Source organism: Macadamia integrifolia, chromosome 5 (genome assembly GCF_013358625.1).
Source record: "Macadamia integrifolia cultivar HAES 741 chromosome 5, SCU_Mint_v3, whole genome shotgun sequence".
Lineage (NCBI taxonomy): Eukaryota > Viridiplantae > Streptophyta > Magnoliopsida > Proteales > Proteaceae > Macadamia > Macadamia integrifolia.
In genome coordinates this window covers 38,331,399-38,357,013 of record NC_056561.1, presented here as the reverse complement: position 1 = coordinate 38,357,013, position 25,615 = coordinate 38,331,399, and the positions used below count along the sequence as shown (strand labels likewise).

The window sequence follows — 25,615 nt, the reverse complement described above, 5'->3', positions numbered from 1 at the left end:
TTTTTATGGTGTGAGCATTATTGGTTATACTTGGTTGCTTGATCTTGGTACTTCATTTATATGTAGATTGTGGAAAACGAAATATTTTTGTAGAACTTTTTCTATAAGTATCCATCTATAATTATTAACATATTTATATTACTATACACTTAATATATAGGGTTTGGTCGGTTTGGGTTGGGTTGAGAGTTCAACCTAGGCCTAGCCCAAGCTAGCCTCGGGTCGAAAATTCTCAACCCATACCGACCCTATGAGCTAAAATCTCAGCTAGGCCCTATTCGGGCTTAGGGTGGGCTAGGTGGGTTTGGGCTGACCAGGCTTTTTTGACACCCCTAGGTGTCAACCTAAGTAGGGTGTCAATTCTGAGCCCACACTGGTATGCCCAACTGAGCCCGACACGTTTATGGCCCAATTGGACCGCCCCGTTTAATAAACATGATGGGTTTGAGCCTGACAAGTTTATTAAATGGGCGTTCATGGTCCAGGTAGCTAGCCCGTCAGGTGCTTGACCGAATCGACATGTTTATATGCCCTATTTGAACCGACTCGTTGTAGTCCGACCCCCTTTAATACTACATAAAATTCCTATTTTGCCACTACTAGTAAGAAACTAATTAAGATTTTTTACCCTTTGCTTTGTAATAGGATTTGATTTAATTAAGCTTTATTTTGTAAGTTGTAACAGCCATAATCTTTTTTTTTTTTTAAAGGAACAACAACAATCTTATACCACTTCTCTTCTTTATTAAGTATGTGCGTCACATATTTCTGGGCCTTCAACCCACTTAAGAATAGAATTTTGGGTAGGTACATTTAAATCCCATTTAGAGTCCGTTTAAACTTAAATAGGTTCATAGCCCGATTAAAGCCTAGTTAAGTCCCGTTTAAGGAAGCCCGATTAAAACCCAACACTGACCGGCCCGATTATAAACCGTACCATGCCCCCCCCAAAGCTAGGCCTTTTTATTTAAACGGGCGTTCACGGTGCAAGGCTTCAAAGTGGTCAAGCCCAATTAGGCCCGACCGAGACAGGCCCGGCCCGACCGATTAACACCCCTAAGCCTAAATCAGTACAACTCTGGCTCGAGTTGACTTAAGGGGTCTTGTCCAATTAGGTTTTTGACTCAATTTAGGGCTAGTCAATGATCTGTTGGTCAATTCTAAGCATGTCAAAGCCTCTAACCATTTTTTACTATGACAGCATGAAAGCAAAAATACATTGCCTTTGATTTGAGAAGATCTCCACCATAAATACATAGTCTATCCATAGCTTAGGGGGTTCCCAACTCTTCATTGTTTAGCCCTTCTAGGGGTGACAGAATGTGGTGTCTACGCTCACATATTCGATCAATTGTACACATAGAGGAAGTCCATCTACCTTTTTCTTACCTACCAAATGTGATGAATCACTGCACTAAAAACAAGCATACCTAGGATATTGCATTAAGATTTTCCATTGAAAGACTTTAAGAACCACCTCGACTCTGTCAAAAAGAAGGATAACTCCAGAAGAAGGCCAACACTTTTTAAGAATTCCTTTCGAAACCAAGGAAGAAAAGGAACATGTGAAAAATAAATAATCCACATTTTAAATACAATTCCAATAAAGGCAACAATTAGGGAGTTAAATATTTCTTTAGGAAAAAAAATTCTTGGGTGGGGAGAGAATAAGTTATAGTTCTCTAAATTGTAAAATAATAACAGGGATTGCAGAACTAAGCCAAACAATCTTGTAGCAAAGAACAATAGAAGGTCTTGAATACATTAGATTCCAAAATGCAAAAGGCATTTTGTTTTTAAGAATCAACATCCACTAGACTAAATCTTTACTACCTCTAGTCTGCAACTAGGTACTTTGGAGTTTGCTCTAAACCTTGATGAGAAAATGAGAATTCATAGGGCCAAGAAGCCAGAGACCATCCCAAAAAAATGAAAGACACCTTCGCAACTCATTTGATCTTGCATCATACCTATTTTTGTCACCATACTTCAATAGTACACCATCTAGGTGCCAATTATCAAACCAATGAAAGGTGTTAGAACCAACAGTAATAAAAGAATGAATATGATCAGAAATGAGAGCTTTACTTCAAGATCTTTTTCCAAGCTCAAGAAGCATCCATGGGGATCATGACAGTCTAAATGGAATACACTTAATCAACTCAAATTCTCTGCTTTTTTTGAAGCAATACTCTAAGTGAGTTTAACATTGCCAATAATGTTGGACCTTTTAACTCTACGAAGAAGGTTAAGCCCCCCCCCCCCCAAACATTCTTTAGGAGGCAAACCCTAGCCCAACGTAAGGGATGAAGGAGAGTAGGATTGTCACTACCATTCCAAAGAAAACATGACATACGTGACTCAATCTTGTAGGAGATAGCAGAGGCAAGAAGAGCGAAAACCCTAAACTAGTAAATATAATAATTTTGCATTAGTAATCTATTGAGTTTGAGAAGCCTTGTAAAAGAGAACAATTTACTCTCCTTAATTGAAGCCTTTAATGCAGCCTATTAAGGATAGGAGACTAGTGATGAGTAGCTAGCATCAACAACAAACCCAGTAGGTAATAGGGAGAAAGCCCTCAATGAACCCAAGGATATTAATCAACTGGGGTTTCAAATGCTCAGAAACCCCGCCAAACAAAAGAGAGATTTATTGGGATTAATACAAAGACTTGAAATAACAGAGAAGGTGGGCAGAGCTTCAAACGGTACCAAGATTGATTGCTAGTTTGATTTACCAAAGAACATTTGATCGTCAACAAAAAATAAATGATCAATCTTCAAAGCCTTGCATTTGGGGATTGGCTGAATGGATTTATCCTCAATTAAAATAAAAAAGATCATTAGAATTTTGGAGAGACCCTCTATGGCTATAGAGAAAAGCAAAGGGGAGATAGGGCAACCCTAATGAATCCTTACAGATGATTCAAAGAAACCATGAGGAAAACCATTGACAAAAACAAAAAAACGAGGACAATAAATACAAAACATGATCCAATTAATAAAAATAGGACGATTGTGACACCCAATAATACGGCAAGTTCCAGACCCATCTGAGAGATCGGCAAGGTGTTTCCACCAAGAATATGGTAAATATCAAGGGGTTTGGGAGATCGGTGAGGATATAAAAACTTTAGTCACACATTGCATAGGAAGAGATTACTGAGTTAGTTGATAACCTCTAGTCTCCTTAACATGTACAACACGTTTTAAAGCTTTGAGACCCATGGGCCAAAGAAGACAATATTGTGCAAAGTTAGTGGGACCGGGGCGTTACAAAAATCCATCCTCATGCTTAAGCATAAGACAAATGAAAGCCTGATTGATGCTTTTAACCAAAGAAGGGTTAAAAAGAAAAAATTTGAAATGGTTTAACGAGATCATTTTCACAATGTCCCAAGCAACGAAGAAAAACATATGGCTAAAACCATCAGGGCAGGATCTTTGGGGATAGGAAACATGGGGCTAGGGGAGGGGGATTAAATTGGTTCGTAAAGTGGGAGATGAAAGCAGCTTTAATCAGCCCCGGATCAGAAACAAAGGAGCCATCAAGGTTACTGGGAACATAAATGGAATTAAGACTCGCCTAACCCTCATTGACTTGTGAAAGAAAGAAGAATTTAATTCCCCAAGAGTTAACCACTTGATTCTCTTCACCCCTTCAACTTCAACTTACCCCTATCATTGTTGCGACCCAATGTCTAGTTTAGCAGACTTGAATGTGCGAAGGAGCTTGATGGATGGTGTATTCTTATGTAGATTTTTTTGTGCACTCCCCTTACGTGGTCGGCTTTCACAACAATTGAATCCGGTGGTTGTGGTAGTTTAGAATGAAATTTCTAAATGGAATTATCATATATTCAAAGTTCATCTTGGTCCCTTGACAGACTTTTCCAAAATATATAACCAATGACCATGGTTTAGCTTTTACAAACCACTACTAGAAATTCTATGGACAAAATCCCTTTTTTGGCAAGAAAGAACACATGGGTATATGAACAAGCTCTCTTGTTCAAAACCCTCTCCACTCAAGGATCTAATACAACAATATTTTGATCCATTATTGTTTCCTTTGACCTTCATTATTCACATCAGAACATCTATCATAAGCCAAAAGGGGCTCTTGCAAATCGATTTTACCACTCTCCTTCAAGGGTTCATTGATCAAGATTGTAACGGTCTTCGTTGTATCTTTGTGTGTTGGTTCCATCTCTCCTTTGATCTCTTCTATTTCCTTAGCTTTACCCCAAAGCACAACATATAAACCAACCACCACGGCAACTGAACCCACCAAACTGAATTGAAACAGCAACTCTTTTAGTGGCCTAAAGCTATGGAACCCAAATAAAAAAAAAAAAAAATTCAGAAGAGACTGTATTACCTTCCAGTGAAAATTTCCTCATGAAGAAGTATACAAGCGAAGATGGTCACGATAACAGTGCAAAGAGGATTGAACATTGCCGAGAAGAGAGGCCCCCTTCGTGAAATACACCATGATTGAACATAAAAAGAAATTGCAGATCCTACGATTCCCTGTACACCAACAAATTCCAGTTAAAATAACAGTTGCATGTGGAAAACAAGAACCTAAAATGATACAGAAAAACAAATGGTAATTGCAAGACACTAATCACACAATGCATACAAATATTTTCGTGGTGCTTTGGCAAGATTGCATACACTATCAATATAGAATAGTGTTACAACTGTTCTACCTAACACCTCTATCAATTTGATTATAAAGAAAGAACCTTCACTATAAATATATAGCGAAACCCTATACAAGTAATTTACCAAAAATACGCATATAGCCCTAAAAATTTCTTAGCGGTTGCTGCCCCAAAACCCTACATCGACCCATTAGTAGCAGAGATTACACGCAAGGTGGCAGCGGAATCCTTTGGGCCTAAAGGCCTTTAGCCTCTTACACAGGCCTTCGGAATTAACTTGTCTATGTAAACAATGGAATACATGACATTGTACCCTAGGGGAATCAATCAATTGGGCTCATTTGGGTCTTCCTGGGCTTGTCCAATTTCTCACCTTGAACCATGACCAGCCCGTTTAGCTAAATGGGGTTACATAACGTGGTATGATACTGTTTATATTTGGTGAGATGAAGACCATTTAACTCTAAATGGGCCATGCCTAAAATTGGTCTTTAAAGTGGGGCTGCAATGGGATACTAATAAATGGGCCTTAAAAAGTCCTTAGAATTATCTATTAAGTGAGGGACTTGTCTATCCTCTTTATTCATTATGTTAATGGTTTGGGACAAATGTTTTTTTTTTTTTTTTGGGTTGGGGGTGGGATTCCACATGGTTGGGCCAAATGGGTCGGGCTTAATTGGGCTCAGTCGGGTTTGTAATCAGTTGGTCCGATCGGGTGACTGACAGGTATGACACACACCGAAAATAACCAATCATAAATGGGCCAGGCGGGTTCGGGCCTTAAACGATCGGGCCTGCCGGGCCAGGCCTGTCCTGTAGATTGACACCCGTAATGTACCCTCAACATTACAAACAGTTGAACTAGTGTTCATTACAACAGTACTACTTACAGCATAGATGCAAGATGAGATCTCAGAAATAGAATGTATATTCCATGCACTTGGGTCTGGTTCTAAGAAGAAAGCAAAGGTTGCTGATTGTAGTGTTGCAAAGAAGCACATCCAAGCAGACAGTAACAGGTGGTCAGGATAGCTAGCAGACATTGGGACCTGTTAATAAGACCACAAATTAAAGAGCATGTTAGTGACCAAATACCTAAAGAGGTAGACATTTTTTGATTGCTAAATACCTGCAAAATCAGCCAAAATGACCAGCAACAACTGCTTCCAAATAGGAGGAGACAACCCATCAGCCAATTCTCACCTCCTGAACGCATATCAGTTAGCTCATCTTGGAATGGAAATATTGGAGTATTCAAGAGCTTTGGGCCTCTTAGCAATGCCATGGAAACAGCTCCACCAACACAGACTGTTGTCCCTACTACCTTAGCCATGCTTCTTAGGCTTCTAATCTGTACTTTCTCTAATCTGAGATCAGTTTGCAGAACATAATAGTGAGTTACTAAGTAGAACTACTTCTTATTTATCAGATTTAATTTAAAAAATTTGTTCTGGATCGGATCATGTGGATTGTGCTCTTGTAGGATATATAGCTTGAGTTAGAAAAGCCCTTTTTGGGTACTGAATCTTTAAGTTTTCTTCAATTCATCAATAAGAAATGGCCAAAATCCGTTGATCTCTAAAGGTGGGCAAGAAACAAGAGAGACATTGAGCAGGACATGCTCTTCAGATCCATATCGACTAGGGAGGAAGATCCTGAACTATTGATAATGTAAATGACCTATCCCCTTACCTACATGATATTGTCCGTTTTGGCCCACGGGCCTCATGGCTTTAAAATGCATCATTATTTCTAGCCGATGTAGGACTAAAATGCATGCCCCTTTAATGCATCTTACCTAATTTTTGAGGCACAACGGATTTAGGTCATTTCTTGGGTGGGGATGGCCTCCTTAATGTGGTATAATGTATTTTAAAACTATAAAACCTATGAATCAAAGCGGACAATATCATGCCAAAGGTTAAACAAACCTTATTTGAATTAGGGAGGTAGGTCACATGGTGGAGCTTGGGAGAGCTCAGAACACTGGTGTGTCCTAGGATCTTAATGGTGTAGGGTCATCATCCATATAACCCGCTTGGGCTGCACCAGGCTGGACCAGACTGATAAAAATCAGTGTGAATTAATGCATGGATTTTGATGGACTTACCCCACAATAGTTGCCATAAGAAATGTGATTCCGGGGACCAAATTTGACATGGCACTTCCTATTGATGAAGAGGCCAGATAAAGACCTTCAAAATAGATGTTCTGGTTCATTGCCACACTGCAAATAAATCCAAACAACCAATTATCTAATCATCACAACACATAGATCCATACAGGGAAAATAAAAAGAATAGAGATTCCCGTACAGACGTACCCAACAAGAGAAGAAACAAAAATCAAACAAAAGCTTCTCAATCCCATAGAACTCATGCTTGTCTTTCCCCTGTCAACAAAATCAATTTAGATAAAAGAGGGTGGGAAGTGGAGAGAGAGAGAGAGAGAGAGAGACCCACCTGTTAGAGAAATAAGCTACAGGTGCAATGACCAAAGTAGCTATCGCTTGCCTGTAAACAACAAAAACCTTGGGACTCATTCCCTGCAAAAGGGCAGCTCTGGTGAAGAGAGTAACACCTGCATAGGTGAACTGCAGTACCACCATGGTCATCACAGCCTTGTAATCTTCTAAACCACCCATATGTTCTACTTCCAACAAATTGAAAAAACCTTCTTAAGTTTACCAACTCAACAATGAGGAACATATAAGCATATACATAGAGAGTTGTTGAGGAACATATAAGCATATACATAGAGAGAGAGAGAGAGAGAGAGAGAGTACACGTATTCTTGACGTGTGCGAGGTTGTCATAGATTGATTAGTCCAGAAAAATGAAGCTTTGAATAGGTAATTAAGCTGTATTGTACCGGTTCATCTACGGATCTCTCAGCAGAAATACCAATCTAACGGCCCCAAAATGGTGAAGTGGAGAAGCATGCAGAGGATCATGTGATCTCCATAATTGATACGTTCGTAGGGCCCATTGGTATGGACCCACCTGGCTTGGATTTCTATTTATAATAAAGATACTTACCACATGGGACAATGGGACATGACCGTAAGTCCGTCGGATCTGGTCGGGACCCGCCTGATTTGGAGTTGTTAAATTTAGAAAGATACTCTTGTTAATTATATGGCACACTGCACATGTCCTTATATCATTCTCAGCTGGCACTTTGTGTTTGACGTCGGAGGGAACGAAGAAGAATTCTCTGCAATCACTGGAATTTTCCAGTGAGTATCAGGTCGTGGCTAAAAATAATTGAACACGTAATTCAATATGTTCTTAGTCGTCCAGATCTTCATTGTACTGCACTTTCGAGGTTTATGTAGATGACAGCCGTTGGTTGTGATCGGTGGAAGGGAATCTGCTTTCCTCACTTTTTCTGTACCACTGAGATATTGTATTTTAGTCTTAAAAAAAAAAAAAAATTGTATTTTATTTGTAGTGGATTGGTCCCCCACTTTTAACTGAAAAACATCTAAATAAAAATTCTTATAAATTTCAAATTTTCTTTTAATATGGTTAGTGTGTGTCCACGACTGAACATAGTGAGTGCGAAAAGATCGCACCATCCATGTTCGTTGATGTGTATCTACACCTAAGGTAGTGTACATTCTCTTGAGCTTCCTTTTCAAGACACTTAGCTCCTGCTTTTACCGCTAAAACATGAGCTAAGTGGATGCAACATATATCCACTTTCTTTATACCAATAATTTCAGAAAGTTCAAGATTCAAAGTGATGTCAAATAAAATTCACAACAGCTCCCATGGTCATGGATGATCTTTCGAATGGATAATCTAATTCATGATCTTCATTACATCCATCCAAAGTTTTACTCCTTTTCCTCCATTGATATTTGATAGTGCACAATTGACTCCTTGTTGGACACCTCTAGCCTTGATTTCTTATGCAGAATTTGTAAATCTCAAATTGATATAGGCCAATGAAAAATGGTTCTTAGATAACACTACAGTTGCCCAATCGAGTTCTTTTGATGTAAACCTATATTTGTTTACTTTTGCATAGAATTTAAGAGACTTTTCCTCCATAATCGTATAGAGTAGGGTTCCCCCCCCCTAATCTAAGGTCATTATTAGACTATCTTATTATAGTAAAAAATTGATAGTGGCCTCTCCATTGTTTCAAATACTTGTCACATGACACAAAAATTCATGGGCAAGGGATTCTCCATTCAGGTGCATGTGAGGAAACTCTATATTACAAAAGGAGAGGGTTTCGTAAAAGGCAGTGTGGCTTTTTCTCCAGCATAGGGACTAATGGAATCGTACATAGAAATATAAGAAAATATATAATTTTTGCCTTTCATATGGGGTAGAAGAATCATTTCTCCCTCTCATGTGCCTTGGTGCAGAGGCCACGATGCCTTTTACTGCTATTTTTTCAATTAAAAAATTAGAACATATTACATATCTTCAAATAAAGGAGTAGGCAGTGTTTGGTGTTGGGATTTAAAATGTAACCGCAAGCGTAGGGATCAGTGTAGCTACGGGTTGAACACAGGGAGAGCAGTCAGTTTATTCTTTTACTTCTTTTAATAATGCGAAAGTGGACCGATTAATGATTGTGATCTAATTCTAATTACCGTCCTAAACATATGAATCTAAAATAACGTCATAACCATTCGTCATCAAAGAATTTAAAGACGCAAGCTACGCAATTAAAATTAAATAAATAAATAACTGAAAATAAACAACCCACGCAATTTAAAAAAAAATAAAGGAAAAAAATGCTGAAATAAAAATAAAATAAAAGAAAGGGGAGAAAGCTAGAGAGAGACTCACAAGTAGATTTCTCTACTTAGCCCGAGGGATGCATCATAATATGAGCTTCCTTACTTGACTAGAGAGTCACTCTTACAAGGGTAACTGAAAAAAAAAAGATGCTCCATGGCTCGTGATCTTGTCACCTAGATCTAAGTCTAGAACTATAACTTTAAAAATTACAACTCAATTGCATAAATCATAAACATAAAAAACTGAATAAGAATAAAAGAGTGCTTGCATTAATTGACATAAAAAATTATTACAAAAGTGATTAAAGCAAAAATAGAGAAGAACTAAAACTAAAGAGTGAGAGAGGGAGAGAGAGGAAAACTAAGCATAAATTAGAAACTAAGGGGAATAACAAAACAGGAGGGGGAAGGAAGGGGCTTTTATAGGAGTTTTTTTCTTGCCTCCTTCCTTCTACAAGTCTTCTTTAAGAAAAGAAAAAACATAAAATAAAATTAAATATTGGTAAAAATCCTCATTCTCTGAGATATTGTGTGAGGAAAGAGAGAATCTGTTTCCAAAATTAACAAATTCTATTCTTTCCTTACAATGTTCATCAATATCTTGCAATCTTGATTAAATCAGAAAGTAATCTCTGCATAACGTCTTCAAGATCATGTGAGGTGGCAAGGAGAGAAAATAATCTTCAGGATTTTATAAGAGAGAGGATGTGGTACTAATGAGTGGGTCCCACCTTTGGACTGGTTCTTGATTCACTTTAAGCACTTTCTCTTGTAGACTTGAAAACTAAAAAAAACAAGAAAAATAAAAATAGTACTATCCAAAGTGGGGCAAAATGTACACTTATATCCTTAAGATTTCACACATTATTGTGCTCATCACTAGGACGTCCTTATTAATTTGTTAATCTGCCAGTTTACTAGCTATATAGCCGCCCCCATGGCAACTATTTATAGGTAAAGCCTATAGTTCTCTATCTAGATAGAATATTACGGAACTAAGAAATGGGTGAGTTTCCTTGGTTCACCCAGTTAAATCATTCTTCGTATTCTATTTTAGATTTTATTTAATAATAAATATCTAAAAAAAAATAAGAAAAACTCACCTCTACTCATGCGCTACAATACAAATGTTAATTTTTATAAATGAAATAATATGCATAAAATCAACTTAAAGTACAACTGAAATCCTCTATAACAAAAAAATAATATTTACATGTATGGGTAGAATTATAACTATGTAGGGAATAGGTTTTTGTGGTTTTCTTCATATTGTCTCAATGGGAAAAACCTAAACACAACCAAGAAGATATCATTTTATCAAGTAAAGAGTGATCTAGAGAGTTTTTTATGTTTAGTAGGAAATCTATGATTCTCTCGAATTGATACAGACATTCATGTCTAACCAAGTTTAATTCATCGTATAGTGTGACTCGTCGCTTGAATTATCCTTGCGATTGCAGATTCCAACCTACATATTGTGGGTAAGCAAAGGCTTCTCCTATATATTTTATCATCTAAAATTACTTATAGATCATTTAAATCTAAGAGTAATAGTTCAAGCCCAAATTTCAAAAATTTATGTTGGCTAGTCTTCCACCTGAAAAACAATTAAAACTTTGAGATTGAGCCCTATTTTCAATTTGTCCTTGACATGATTAAGGATAAAATCCTCTGTTTTGCTTGATCTTGTATTTCTTTGTTTTGCCCCCTGCAGAAAACAAACACATGTCCTACTTTATGCCAACGGCCAAGATTAGTCTTAGGTTGAAAGGATTACAAAACCCGATTTGAATGTTTGGATGAATCGATCCTAACATTTGAACCAAAATGGACCGGACCGTACGTATTAGGTTTGAATTTCATACCTAAAGAAAATCCCTTGCACGATTCTCTCTCTCACCCCTCTCACTGCAGCTCTCTCACACCGCTCTCTCTGTGAAAGAAGGAAAAACCCTAGCGGGTTGCTCTACTCACAAAGCTCGTGGGTTGCTCTACGAAGGTTTCTCTCTGCAGACGAAGGTCTCTCTTTGCTCACGAGATTTGTTTCAAAGTTGAAAGTTGACTGTTATTCTATTTCCTTGATCTCAATTCCTAAACCTTTCTTTGACATGCGAATGCTAGTCTGCTGTTATGATATGACTGCTCTACTTCAGTTACTAATCTGATCTTCTAGTCTCAATTTTTTTATTTCATTAGCTACTATCTTCGGTCCAGCTTAGTTTGTAACTCTGATCCGAGTTTTTATATTGAGTCTTGATGTTCCCAGGTTGACACTGAGAGGGGGGGTGAATCAGTGGTTCCAAAAATTTTCTTATTTGCAACCCAACAAAAGCTTCCACCGCACAGTTAGATTGGCCGGGGTAATCTCGTAATTACCAATCATGTAAACGACACGTCTACCTCACACCACAATGTTGCTGGGTTTACTAGACAATGTCCCACCACTCTACACAACACACACTTCAAATATATGTAGAAAAATAAATACAAGACAATAATATCAGATATACGTGGTTCAGCCGGAGTGCCTACTCCACGGAGGAATACCCATATTGGGTTTCGCATTTCCCCAATACTCAACTTTTTCAACCGCTACAATGGTCCAAGAACCTATCCCTGCTTAAATCTGAGATGCAACTCAGACAAGGGCAACAACCCCACACCCTAGACAAGCCCCAACTTGCTAAGTTCATAATTTTAAATCAATAAAATCCCAACCCAATACATCACTGATGTAGAGTTTCTCAAGAATCAACAGACTCTAGAATATCAAAATAGGGATTTCAAATACGGATTACCTCAGCCTTTATAATCCCATTGATGATCGCATGCTTGACATATAAAAGGAGACTTGAACATGTTCAAACCATCAACATCTCAACCTTTCGGATCTCTCTCTCAAAGTTGCTTCTCTTGCTCTCTCTCTTTCTCTTTCTCGGTTTCACTAGTAATAGAGAGATTCAATGATTCTGAAACCAAAAGGGTCCTTTTATATTGTTTGTAAACTTGAGCAGCACCCATTCAAGTAGAGGATCAGTCCTATTTGGATCCAGTTACTGTTTCTCAATTAGATTTCTAAGAATAACTGTCCATGCTTTGAAAGAACAAAGTCCCTTTTATTTGGCGTTAAAATATTCTTCAAACTCCAATGGGATCGCAGCAACTCAGCAAACAAATCTTTCTCTACTTCAACTTTAACTTCTTGACTTTTACCAAAGCTCGGATTGTTCTTTAACTTGCTGTCCATGTGCGCAAGGGAGAAATGGATTTGAGAACTGAACATCTGTCTATATATAGATAAGGATACTTGCCTTGCATATATTCTGTTACATGCACAAGAAGTCCCACCTGTAATCAAATTCTGAGATCAGCTTCCCTTTTCTCTAGGAGTAGCCGAACTATAAGCTGCGCACAAGAATCCCATATAATCTGGAATTTAGAAATCCTTTGTTCTCTAGAATTTCAATTAACCTTTTCTTTAAAAGAATCTTAACATAAGAGGATCTCATGCACGTGAAAGCACTTCTACACCAATTAGGCTACTGAAATATTGATTCCATATAAGACTTGGACTGTAGTGCATGTTGACATCATCACCATGTAACGGGCTATATTGATCTAATTAAATTGAACTAGACCGGTTCCACTTTGAAATTAAACCAATCGAACCACATCAACTCTCTTCAATTAACCATTGAACCATTGAACCAATAGTTCTAAAATAGTTGCCAACAATGACAATATTTGATCCAATTACCCAACAATCTCCCCCTTTGGAATTGTTGACAACATTATCTGGACTATGTGTTCTACTTCTCTCCCCCTTTGACAACAAGTACAAAGGGTAATGATGCTCCCCCTATATAGAAGCTCCCCCTGCATAGACTCACCTATAGGAGTGCCCACCGCATCTTCCTATCCTAGAGGGATTTTATAATACCCTACTTCTTAAACCCGGTCTGATTGCACGGTTGACCCGGTTTAACCATGCAGGACCTGAACCGGAGAGAGTTAAGGCGGGTTCCTTATGGACTATGATGGCAAGGATGAGCTTAAACACCGGCTGGCCCAACAAGTCTGAGCCAGTGCTAGAAGAGACGGGTGTACCCAAGCCGTGTACATGCACCTATCACAAGGCCATGTATGGATAAAGCAGGTATGTAGCTGTATTTAAAAGCGCATATGTATATTATATCTTATGCCAAGAGTGAGATTCGTGCCGAGGGCCGAATTCTGTCAAAATCCCACTTGTTGGCTAGGTTTTGGCCCTCAGGTGGGCAGACACAGGTGGGTGCATCCACCCACCTGAGTGACCCACCCATGTGAATACTTAGTTATTTAAGAAGTATATATAGCATTTATGTTTTTCTTTTTCTTTTCTCATTTATGACACTCGGACGTTGGTGAGAAGAGTAAAGAGGAGAGAGAAAAAAAAGGAAAGAAGAAGAGGAGAGAAGGAAGAGGAAGAAGAGATGGATTTCAGCGGCGCCGAAGCTTGATCTTCCCATTCCGACGCCGGAAGAGTGATCTCCAACACTAGATCTACGTTTAGAGGTGAACAAAGGCTGGGTTCCTTAAACTTTCACCATACCCAAGTAAAACCCTTGATTTGGGTAGGGTTTCTTGAGATCTTGTAAATCCCCCTTGAGATGATGAATCTAAGGTTTAATAGATGATCTATGTGTTGATTTTGAAGGATTTGAAAAAGTAATTACAAGGTTGGAGAAGCATTGTTGATTTGAAGTGATTTTGGAGTTTTGAAGGAGTTCTTGAGCAAAGAATGTAAGATGGTTTTTCATTCCTTAAATCTAACCTAGATCTAGGTTAGAACCATCTTATGACCTTGAATGTATGAAGAATGGGTTTGGAAAAGCCCCATTTGAATCCCCAAAGGTTGGGGGAAGTTTGGGAAGAAACAGCAGTTTCCCGCCAAGAACGGTGGGCCAAATCGGTGGGCCAAATCGGTGGGCCATTTGGCCCTCCTGTGGGCACCTGCTTAAGAGGGCAGGGCCCTCGGGCCCAACCGGCAGGCCACCCTGCCCGCCGGTCTTAGCAAGACCCTCGGGCCCAACCGACAGGTCAGACCGGTGGGCCGACCGATCGACCGACCTACCCGCTGGTCCAGACCGGTGGGTCTGACTGGTGGATTATGACAGGTGGGCTGTCCGACCCACCTGAGAGGCTCCCAACGTGATTTTTACGTCCAATTGGACCCAAAATGGACGTGCGACCTTCTTTTAGGATTCTAAACATGATTTGGTCTTTGGATCTTACTAATTTTGATCCCAAAGTGGCGAAATACTAACCCCGCTCACTCATGATAGGTTCACCAAATCTTACGCTTCTCGCACCGGATCTCACCCGTACCGAGCGTGAGTCCTTGTACACTACAGGTAAGTGGGGAGAGGACGTTTGGCCTTGTTTCAAGGCATTGTTTGGCATTCATTTAATTATATCTAGACTAGCCATGTCATCATGAAAATGCTATGTAGATTAGTCATCCTCACATTGTTATGCCATTGGTGTTGTGTTTATTTTCTAATTTCCAAGTGATGATATGCTTATATGGTAAATGTTGGCATCATTGTGCATGATGCATTAATAGACTAGATGCCGTAGTCGGCTTGAAAACGAGTGCATTGGTGGCCCGTGGTATGGGATGCGGTGGCACTATGCAATCGTATTATTGTCATATAGGAGCATACGTTTTAGGATTATCATCTTTCCGTGCTACGACCCTTTCCAATAGGGCTTAAGGTGTTGGGTTACCATTTGGGGGGAAGCAGTGGTCTTAGTTGTCAGGTCACTGTGGCGGTTAGACATTATGCCCGACTGGTTATTAGGACAGTCGGCAACCCCAGTGGTATAGTCAAGAGGGCCAATTGTATAAATTACTGGAATCAGTATCTTTAATTTATGGAATTTATTTTATGTTGAGAGCCGGTGGTCGGCATGTTTTACTTTTTCGAGTACTCACGGTGGGCCTTCTCTGACAGCCCTATGGGCGTATCGCGGGCTGGAGTTCGCGGCTTGTACCCGGAGTATACGCGCACTGTGGTTGTAGTAGCACTAAACCAAAGACTTAGTAATGTTGATTAGGTGGATGTGATTTAAAATGTATTGCATAGCATATAGTGCATATGGTTGTGATTGGTTGTGTGGACTGCTGTGTGGTCCATCTTTCCACTTACTGAGCTAGTGAGCTCATCCCACGTGTGCACCTCTTTTAGATGATTTTGCAGGTCATCCATCTAAAGAGCACGGGTCGGGTCCCACAGTGGAGTTCCCTGAAGAGGATTTGTGGGCCCTGAGGAGTTAGAGCACGGCACTGATTGCTCGTGCGAGAGTTGTGCTACAAGACCGCAGTTCTGATACCAAACTGAGCTCCACTTTTGATGCCGAGCTGAGCTCTACCTTTTGATACCGGGCTGAGCTCTACCTCCTGATACCGAGCTGAGCCCTACTTCTAATACCGAGCTGAGCTAACTCTGATTTTTGATGATTCCTTTTGTGTACTTGATATGTGAATTGTACTCTTATTGTGTAAATATCATGCCTTCGGGCCCACATGTATTTAACTATTGTATCACAATTCGGGTATCAAGTATTATGGGAACATTCACAAGTAAACCAAGTCTTCCGCTGAACTGATGAGCTCTTTCTTAGTTGTGTGTATGCTGTGGTGGAATACTGTATCAGATGATCCTGGCCGGTTTGGGTTAACTGGTGTTAACCCGGTCACTGGCCCGATTCTGTGTGAATGGGGTGTGACAGATTTGATGTCTCTATGCTTACTCAGCTACTCCCTTTGCATACATACCATCTACTGTGCTCATAGAGTGACAACTCCAAGTTTGTTTCTAAGAGTTTCAAAATTTAGCTTGGGAAGTGCTTTCGTGAAAATATCTGCCACTTACTTAGATGTAGGAACAAAATCCAATCTCACCTCATTTGCATTGACCTTCTCCTTCAGGAAGTGATATCAGATGTCAATATGCTTTGTCCTCGAATGCTGCATTGGATTCTTTGAAATATTAATGGCACTCATATTATCACACTTAATAGACACCGATTCATCATTGTGAATTCCAAAGTCTGTTACGTGTCTCTGCATCCAAATCACCTGTGTACAACTAGCTGCAGCGACAATGTATTCAACCTCTGCTGTAGATAAAGAAACAGATTCTTGTTTCTTGCTATGCCACACCACTAGACTCTACCCTAAAAAGAACGCACCACCACTCGTGCTCTTCCTATCATCCATGCTACCAGCCCAATCCACATCTGAGAATGCTGTGAGTGTGAAACTTTCAATCTTGGGTTACCATAAACCATACTCCATCGAACCTCTAAGATATCTAAAAATCCTTTTGACTGCCACTAGATGAGTCTCTTTTGGACTTGCTTGAAATCGAGCGACCAAACACACTGCTTGTAGGATATCAGGTCTTGATGCTATCAAGTATAGCAAGCTTCCAATCATTGACCTGTAGAGAGTCTGATATATAGAACTTGACTCGTCACTCGAGCTCAACTTGCAACCTACTACCATGGGAGTACTTACTGGTTTGCTATCCTCCATCATAAATTTCTTCAACATCTCCTTGATGTACTTTGCTGGAGATATGAAGATACCATTCTATAGTTGATTCACTTGCAAACCTAAAAAGTATGATAACTCCCCCAGCATAAACATCTCGAACTCTGCCGTCATCTGCTCTGCAAACTGTCTACACACCTCATCATTTTGCCCTCCAAAGATGATATCATCTACATAGACCACCACTACCAGTTGACTTTTTTTCTTTGTCATAACATATAGGTTACTATCAACAATGCCCTTCCAAAGTCCCAACTGATGTAAGTAATTGTCTAGTCTAGAGTACCAAGCTCTTGGATCTTGTTTCAAGCCATAAAGGGTTTTCTTTAGTCTACAGACCATGTTTGGATCATCTCCAATTTGAAAACCATATGGTTGCTTAATGTACACTTCTTCTTCAAGATTACCATTTAAGAACGCAGACTTGACATCCATCTGATCAACCTTGAAGCCTTTATAAACCGTAAATGCTAAGAACATCCGTATAAATTCCAATCTTGCTATCGACGCAAATGTCTCATCAAAGCCTATCCCCTCTACCTAAGCGTAGCCTTTGCACACTAGTCTAGCTTTGTTTCTAACCATCTGACCATATTCATTCAACTTATTTCTAAAAACCCACTTGGTTCCAATGATGTTTTTATTGGCTGGTCTAGGAACTAGCTCCCAAGTGTTGTTCTTCTCTATTTGATCTAACTCTTCATTCATTGCCTTCACCCAGTTCTCATCTTTAGTTGCTTCCCCAATAGACTTGGGTTCAATTTGAGAAAGTAATGAATATGTAGCAGATTTCATCTTTCTAGTTTGTATTCCCGCTTTAGGATCTCCAATGACCTGATGTGGGGGATGCACTTTTTGCCATTTTTCAAAACTGGGTCCTCCATCTCTCTCTATCACTGTGTTAGTCTCATGAGCATCTGTATCCTTATCATCAATATGATTTTGAACTTCCACAATTTCATCATCTATAGTTGCATCATCATAAAAGTCCTCAGGAGTCTGCTCTACTGATTCTATCTGTTTAGAATGGGTACATGTTGATCAATTCTTACATCTGAATTCTCTACCACTTTGCCCAATCTTTTATTATAGCATATGTAGGCCTTACTCTTTGAAGAATACCCCAAGAAAATCCCCTCATCTGCTCTATTATCAAATTTTCCAAGGCCGTCCTCCTTCCTTTTGATGAAGCATCTGGAACCAAATACCCTAAGATATTTAACAGTGGCTCTCCTTCCATACCATAGCTCGTATGGTGTCTTGGATTCATTTGGTCTAAAGAAACACCTGTTCTAGACGTGCATTGCAGAATATATTGCTTCTCTCCAAAACCTCCTAGAAATATTGTTTTCAATCAAAATTATTCTTGCCATCTCTTGAACGGTCCTGTTCTTTCTTTCCACAACTCCATTTGTTGGGGGGTGCGGGCTGCAGAATGTTGAATTCTATTCCCATGCTCATGACAGAAGTTAGAAAATAAATTTCAAGTAAACTCCTTCCCTTGATCAGATCTCAAGCACTTAATTGTCCTACCAGTTTGATTCTCTTCCCTCTTCTTGAAGATCTTGAAACAATCTAAGGTTTTAGTCTTATCTTTAAGGAACCTTACACAAGTCATCCTAGAGTACTCGTCTATGAATAGGATAAAGTACTTCTCTCCACCAATTGCCTCTATTCTCATGGGTCCACAAAGATCTGTATGAATCAAGTCCAATAGTTTACTTGAATAATGCTCATTTGACTTGTATGTGGCCCTAGTATGTTTTCCCTTTTGACATAGTGCACAAATATGATTTGTTGGAGACTTGATCTTTGGAAGATCTCTGACTGTCTTCTCTTTGCTCAATTTAGCTAAGTTCTTGAAGCTGATATGCCCAATCCTTCAATACCATTACCAACATTCATCTTTCTGTCCCATCATGCATCTATCTTCATTTGCTTCTAACAGAGTGTATAAGTTGCCTGTAGTTCTTGTCCAGTGTGCCACAATCTTTCCATTTTTTATTTTCTTGATCACACAGCCTTCCTTGGTGAACAAAACCTTATTACCATTGTCATAAATTTGACTCACACTGAGTAAGTTGTGCATTAGACCGCTAACATATAGGACATTATTTGACTTGATCTTTCCTCTGTCCAACTTAACTATGCCTCTGCCTTCTATCTTTGCACCATCATTGTTTCCAAACTTGACAGATCGACTCTCAGTTGAATCCAGACTCAGAAACTTTCCCTTATCACCTGTCATGTGAGTAGAGCATCAACTGTTAAGAATCCATGGTGACGGCTTGCTATGAGCTTTAAAGGCTATTTGAATAATTAATGACTTACTTCTTGCTTTCTTTTTCTTCTCAACCCATACTGCCTTATTTTCCATAGTAATAAGTTTTCTTTGTCTCTGACCTTGTTTCCATGAAGAATTGTCATTTTGCCTTATTTTCTCTTGCCTCTGGTAGGGAAGTGTGGTCTTACAATTTTTAGCAATGTGTCCCATCTTGTAACACCTATAACACTCTACACTTTCCTCTGCCAATGAAGCAAACCTGTTCTTGCTAGTAAGTACTGTAGGCTTGGTCTGTCTTTTGCAATTTGCCACCCTATGTCCATAATAGTCACACCCATAATAGTAACCTTTAAAGCTCTGTCTCTGTCAAGAACCTCTGTGTCTCTGATAGTCAACTGAAGTAAATCCATCATTGTCAAACATCTGTGAGCTACTCTTTTTCTCCTTGACAAATCTCATTGGATTTTCTGTAGTTCCTTTGCCTTTAGTCTTCACTACTTCAGAAGATCATTGTGTCACATATCCAAGGCCAGTCTTCATATGTAGAGGTCTTTAAAAACTCAAAATCTTATCTAACACATTTTCATATCATTTGCTTGATGATGGAATATCTGCTTCAACTGATTGAATCATAATTTCTTTGCCCTTGGATTTTAAGATAGTAATTGAAGGAGATGATGTAGTTTCTTCTTGTAAATTCATCTTCTGTATCTCTTCCAATTTAGTCTTCACTATCTCCAATTTCTCCTCAAGGGTAGTGCACTCTTCTGCCTTGGATGATACACTCAGCTGATACCTTCAACTATAATATTTAACTGACTAATTTGGTTCTCCTTTTCAACAAGCTAAATCTCTAGCTCTTTTATTTTCTTCCTCTCTTCCTTGAGATCAGTTAAAGTAGAATGAAAATTTGCTATTAAGTCATATTGAACTTCTTGTTCTTCCTCTTCCTCAGACTCTTCAGTAGTCTGGTGTTGCACTCTATCACCGAGTTCCATAAACAGTGTCTCAGATGACTCATCATCTGACTTATTATAGTCCTCTGATGACGCCTCTGAAGAAGACCTCTGAAGAAGACTTTCACTTCTTTGATATTAGGCTTTTCTTCTTAAAGTTTATTTTTCTAGGAATAAACTTCTTCTTTCATTTCTTGAACTAGCTTTCTTGAGCATCTTCATCCTCAGAGTCACTCGATTTATCATTCTTTGGACACTTAGAAGCGAAGTGTCCTATACCATCACAATTGAAACACTTCAAAGGAAGTTTTCCTTTGTATTTGCCTCTACCTTTCTTGAGTTTCCTAGCCAAGTAAGCTATTAACTTATCATCATAATCTTTTTGTTCACTATCTTTATTGATTTTCAATTTCTTCAAAGCTTTAAAGGCAGTTTCCTTTTTTGTGGGCTTAGGCTTGATCATAAGCAATCAGAGTTTCATGTAGTTCATCTAATTTCATTGTGTTCAAGTCTTTAGATTCTTCAATGGCAGACACCTTAGGGTTGTACAAGACAGGTAAAGATCTCAATATTTTCTTCACCACCACTGCATCCTTTACCTCTTCTCCTAACTCTCTAATAGAATTGATGATTTCGTTTACCTTGCTCATAAACTGATCAATGGTCTCTCCCTCAGACATTTTCAGACTTTTGAATAAATTCCTATGGTGTTGCAGCTTTGCCTCTTTGATTTTATCATCTCCCTCATGAACACTCCTTAACTTGTCCCATATGTCCTTTGATGTTGTGCATCCGATCACTTTTACAAACTCATTGCTCACTAGGGAGCCTAGAAGTGCATTCACTGCTTTAGCATCGTCTTCACACTTCTTCATCTCTGTTTTATCTGTGATGTCTATAGTAGGGGGTTGTAACCGTTCTTCACTGGTAACCAAACTTTATAACCCTGAGACTTCAGGTAAGCCTCCATCCTGATTTTTCAGAAGTTGTAATTTGACCCATCAAAGAAAGGAATCTTTCTATGCATACGATTACCGTCATTGAATGCCATCTAAATCTTCTCAGTATTCAGACAAAAAACTGTAAAGCTTCCTCCTTAGGGAACCTTGCTCTTATACCACTTGATGTTCCCAGGTTGACATTGAGAGGGGGGTGAATCAGTGGTTCCAAAAATTTTCTTATTTGCAACCCAACAAAAGCTTCCACCGCACAGTTCTAGATTGGCCGGGGTAATCCCGTAATTACCAATCACGCAAACAACGACACGTCCACCTCACACCACAATGTGGCTGGGTCTACCAGACAATGTCCCACCACTCTGCACAACACGCACTTCAAATATATATAGAAAAATAAATACGAGACAATAATATCAGATATACGTGGTTCAACTAGAGTGCCTACTCCACGGAGGAATACCCATATTGGGTTTCGTATTTCTCCAATACTCAACTTTTTCAACCGCTGCAATGGTCCAACAACCTATCCCTACTTTAATCTGAGATGCAACTCAGACAAGGTCAACAACCCCACACCCTAGACAAGCCCCAACTTGCTAAGTTCACAATTTTAAATCAATAAAATCCCAACCCAATACATCACTGATGTAGAGTTTCTCAAGAATCAACAGACTCTAGAATACCAAAATAGGGATTTCAGATACGGATTACCTCAGCCTTTATAATCCCATTGATGATCGCATGCTTGACATATAAAAGGAGACTTGAACATGTTCAAACCATCAACATCTCAACCTTTCGGATCTCTCTCTCAATGTTGCTTCTCTTGCTCTCTCTCTTTCTCTTTCTCGTTCTCGGTTTCACTAGTAATAGGGAGATTCAATGATTCTGAAACCAAAAGGGTCCTTTTATATTTTTTGTAAGCTTGAGCAGCACCAATTCAAGTAGAGGATCAGTCCTATTTGGATCCAGTTACTATTTTTCAATTAGATTTCTAAGAATAACTGTCCATGCTTTGAAAGAACAAAGTCCCTTTTATTTGGCGTTAAAATATTCTTCAAACTCCAATGGGATTGCAGCAACTCAGCAAACAAATCCTTCTCTACTTCAACTTCTTGACTTTTACCAAAGCTTGGATTGTTCTTTAACTTGCTGTCCATGTGCGCAAGGGCAAAACAGATTTGAGAACTGAACATCTGTCTACATATAGATAAGGATACTTGCCCTGTATATATTCTGTTACATGTACAAGAAGTCCCACCTGTAATCAAATTCTGAAATCATCTTCCCTTTTTCTCTAGGAGTAGCCGAACTATAAGCTGCGCATAAGAATCCCATCTAATCTGGAATTTAGAAATCCTTTGTTCTCTAGAATTTCAATTAACCTTTTCTTTAAAAGAATCTTAACATAAGAGGTTCTCATGCATGTGAAAGCACTTCTACACCAATTAGGCTACTGAAATATTGATTCCATAAAAGACTTGGACTGTAGTGCATGTTGACATCATCACCATGTAATGGGCTACATTGATCTAATTAATTTGAATTACACCGGTTCCACTTTGAAATTAAACCAATCGAACCACATCAACTCTCTTCAATTAACCATTGAACCATTGAACCAATAGTTCTAAAATAGTTGCCAACAATGACAATATTCGATCCAATTACCCAACAAGTCTGACTTTCTATTTCCTAGTTTCTAGTTGTTATCTCTGTCTAGTTACTAAATCTGAGTTTCTCTTTTGGTTACTTGTTAATTTTGTTACTACTTGATAATTTTTGTTTGCTGGTTTCTAAACCTGTCACTGCGATTATGGTTTTATAGGTGATTTAGAACCCATCACAATGACTGATCCTCCCTTGTGTCTGTAATCTTAACTCTAAGACTCATAGATAAATGGATTGTTGATTAAAGTCAATTCAAGACCTAGAGCACTTTTTTCTAGTCAAGTGGTTTCTTTTCCCTCTCATGTAAGTATGGAGGTTATTGAGATTGGGATAGCCTTGAATTAAAATCTCCCAACATTTTAGTTACTGTCACTGTGCTTTTGGAAGTGTCAAGGGCAATAGAATTTATACCTTCTCTTCCTGCTTCTCTTCGTTGTGATATCATATATTTCCAGCTAGATGTTATTTGTGCCATTTGAGAGATGTTAGATTGGTTAGCTAGATGTGACGTATGTAAACTGATCTGATATTTAACCCAAAGAGATACTCCCAACTCCTAAGTCTTGCGGAAATGAAGCACCTATATTTTGAAACATAGAACCATAAAAAATAAGATGCCTTCTTTTTTTAGTATATGTGACAATGTGCCTATGGCTTCTTTTGAGAGATGTTAGATTGGTTAGCCTCTTATTTACTAACAATTTTTTTTTTTTTTTTTTTGTAGGTAAGGAGTGTTTAGCTCAAAATGGTAAAGCACCTGGGTTAATGCCCAGATTATGGTGGTTCGAATCCACCAAGACTTTGAACAAAACACCTTGGAATTGTATATTGTATAATGAATTGAGGCTTTTATGATGGATTTTGTTTTTCTGTTTTGATGAATGTAGATGACCCATTATTATTATTTTAATATATATGAATGTAGTTTTGGTGTAACATAGCTATAAGTATATGTGCTTGCTGTCCATCCAGAAACCATTATAATCATATGCTTTAATCTGTTGGAAAACTACTTCTTTAAGCTCTATCCATCCTGTTTGAAATTTTTTTTTATACTAAAAAATCATCTTACTACCAGAAATAGGTTCAGCTAGTTGGTTATTTCATTTTGAATTTCTTCATTAAAACACAATACCAGAGGATTTTCAGCACCATGAAGGAGTGTTTTCTTCTTTTGGGCTATATTCCATATCAGAATCTTCTTTTTGAGTTTTGAGTCAAATTTTTGGGTTGTTTCCATCACTTTCTTCAGGTAAACTTTTGGTAGCTCAAAAGTTGTTTTGTAGCATTATTTTTGTGCTGTTTAAAGGCTTGTGGATAAGGCATCTAACAGAACCAAGATCTCAAGAACCTACTTGTTTGGAGAAAGTAGTGAGAACTGGAACTGAAGTCACTTTGCTCTGCTTCATGTTCTTGTAGTACGTGGATTGATTTTTTTTTTGGGTCCGGAACATGGAGACTGATTTTCTGGAACCTAGCACACCTGTGCCACAAGTCCTAACTTGGGAGAAGTGAACTTTGCTTTAACTCATTTTAGTGTTCAAGCTGAATTTAATAGCAGGTATTGGACATCTTGAAACAAATTCTGCTTTGAAAGAGAATTCTACCAAACGTGCACCAATATGCACAATATGCATATCTAATAAGGGTATGGAATTCTGTTGAACTAGAACTTCGTTCTCTCAGAATGGGTTGGGAGTTTGCAATTAGAAATTAGAAGAGAATTTTGACTACAAGATGCAAATGGAACTGCAGATCAGCAACCTCGGTAGCCTTGAGAGGCAATACTTGCTCTAAGTGTGGTTTGTATTGTTTCAGTATTTTCTAATAAAATTGTTGTTATCTATTAGGGAAATTATCCAATACCACCCCTAAAGTTGAAAATAACTTGGAGTAACCCCTAAAAATGAAAATAATGTCTACTGCACCCCTAATTTGTAACACCGTTAACTGAAAGTGAGAAATGTCCCTTTTACCCTTATACTTAAACTCTAAAAAGAACCCATTTTCTTCCAAACTCTCTGAGTCGTGACCTTAGCTAGGAGAGTAAACCGTTATTGGTTATCTCCTCTCACTGGGAATGCGGTTTAGGGCAAAGCAAATTCTGTTTTGTTCTATTCTCTGATGTGCCGCGACAGATCTGAGTAGTTCTACGTTTTTTAGCTTTCTCTGAGGTGTTATATTGATTTCCTGAGCTCTTTTTTCTGAGATTTCTCGAGGAAAAATTTTTACTCTGGATGGGAGGTTTTTTTTTTAATCATCTTGTTGTAGATCGAAGAGAGCTTCGCACCTAAGAGGTTCACTTGTTGGCCCGCTCTAGCTCAATAGTCAGGAAGAAGAGCGGGCAGCTATGAGATTAGTTGCCCTTAGTTCCGAAATCTATAGCTCAACAGCCAACTCTCAGTTTATCTGGGAAGACAAGACCTTGGCCAACTACTGTAGCTCCATGCTCGCCTCTATCTACGAAGAAAGGAAAGTCAAGAAGAAAATTGATCAACTTTGATAACTGAGAACAATAGTGATTCGTCTTCATACATACCCAAATTTTTCTTATTTCCTTCAAACTTCATTTGCTCCTCATTGTACCCATTGGCGAAAACAAGTGCATTGTGTGAGAATAGATTAAAAGCATACTGCATAGATTGCAGGTGTTAAGAGGTGAACCACTGTGAATAGATGGAATGATTTAATATTAATCTCACTAAATTATT

General features: G+C 38.6%; 1 protein-coding gene across 1 annotated transcript; it reads right to left on the bottom strand.

The window, feature by feature from the left end:
• Nucleotides 1-3,887: 3,887 nt before the first annotated feature.
• On the bottom strand, nt 3,888-7,316 carry LOC122078311 (WAT1-related protein At4g30420-like). Its single transcript, XM_042644241.1, has 7 exons — nt 7,135-7,316; nt 6,996-7,064; nt 6,783-6,899; nt 5,802-6,039; nt 5,563-5,721; nt 4,384-4,535; nt 3,888-4,297 (listed from the first exon to the last, which is right to left on the bottom strand). The coding sequence occupies exons 1-7, from the start codon at nt 7,314-7,316 to the stop codon at nt 4,063-4,065; spliced, it is 1,152 nt and encodes a 383-aa protein (XP_042500175.1). The 3' UTR covers nt 3,888-4,062.
• Between the last annotated feature and the right edge of the window lie 18,299 nt (nt 7,317-25,615).

What these genes read in the sequence shown, in the direction of transcription:
- LOC122078311 (XM_042644241.1), bottom strand. Translation starts at nt 7,316, where the DNA reads ATGGGTGGTTTAGAAGATTACAAGGCTGTGATGACCATGGTGGTACTG. An exon ending in GTAGCTTATTTCTCTAACAG is followed by an intron (nt 7,065 to 7,134) that starts GTGGGTCTCTCT and finishes TTTTGTTGACAG; the next exon opens with GGGAAAGACAAGCATGAGTT. An exon ending in TCTCATCTTGCATCTATGCT is followed by an intron (nt 4,536 to 5,562) that starts GTAAGTAGTACT and finishes GTTGGTGTACAG; the next exon opens with GGAATCGTAGGATCTGCAAT.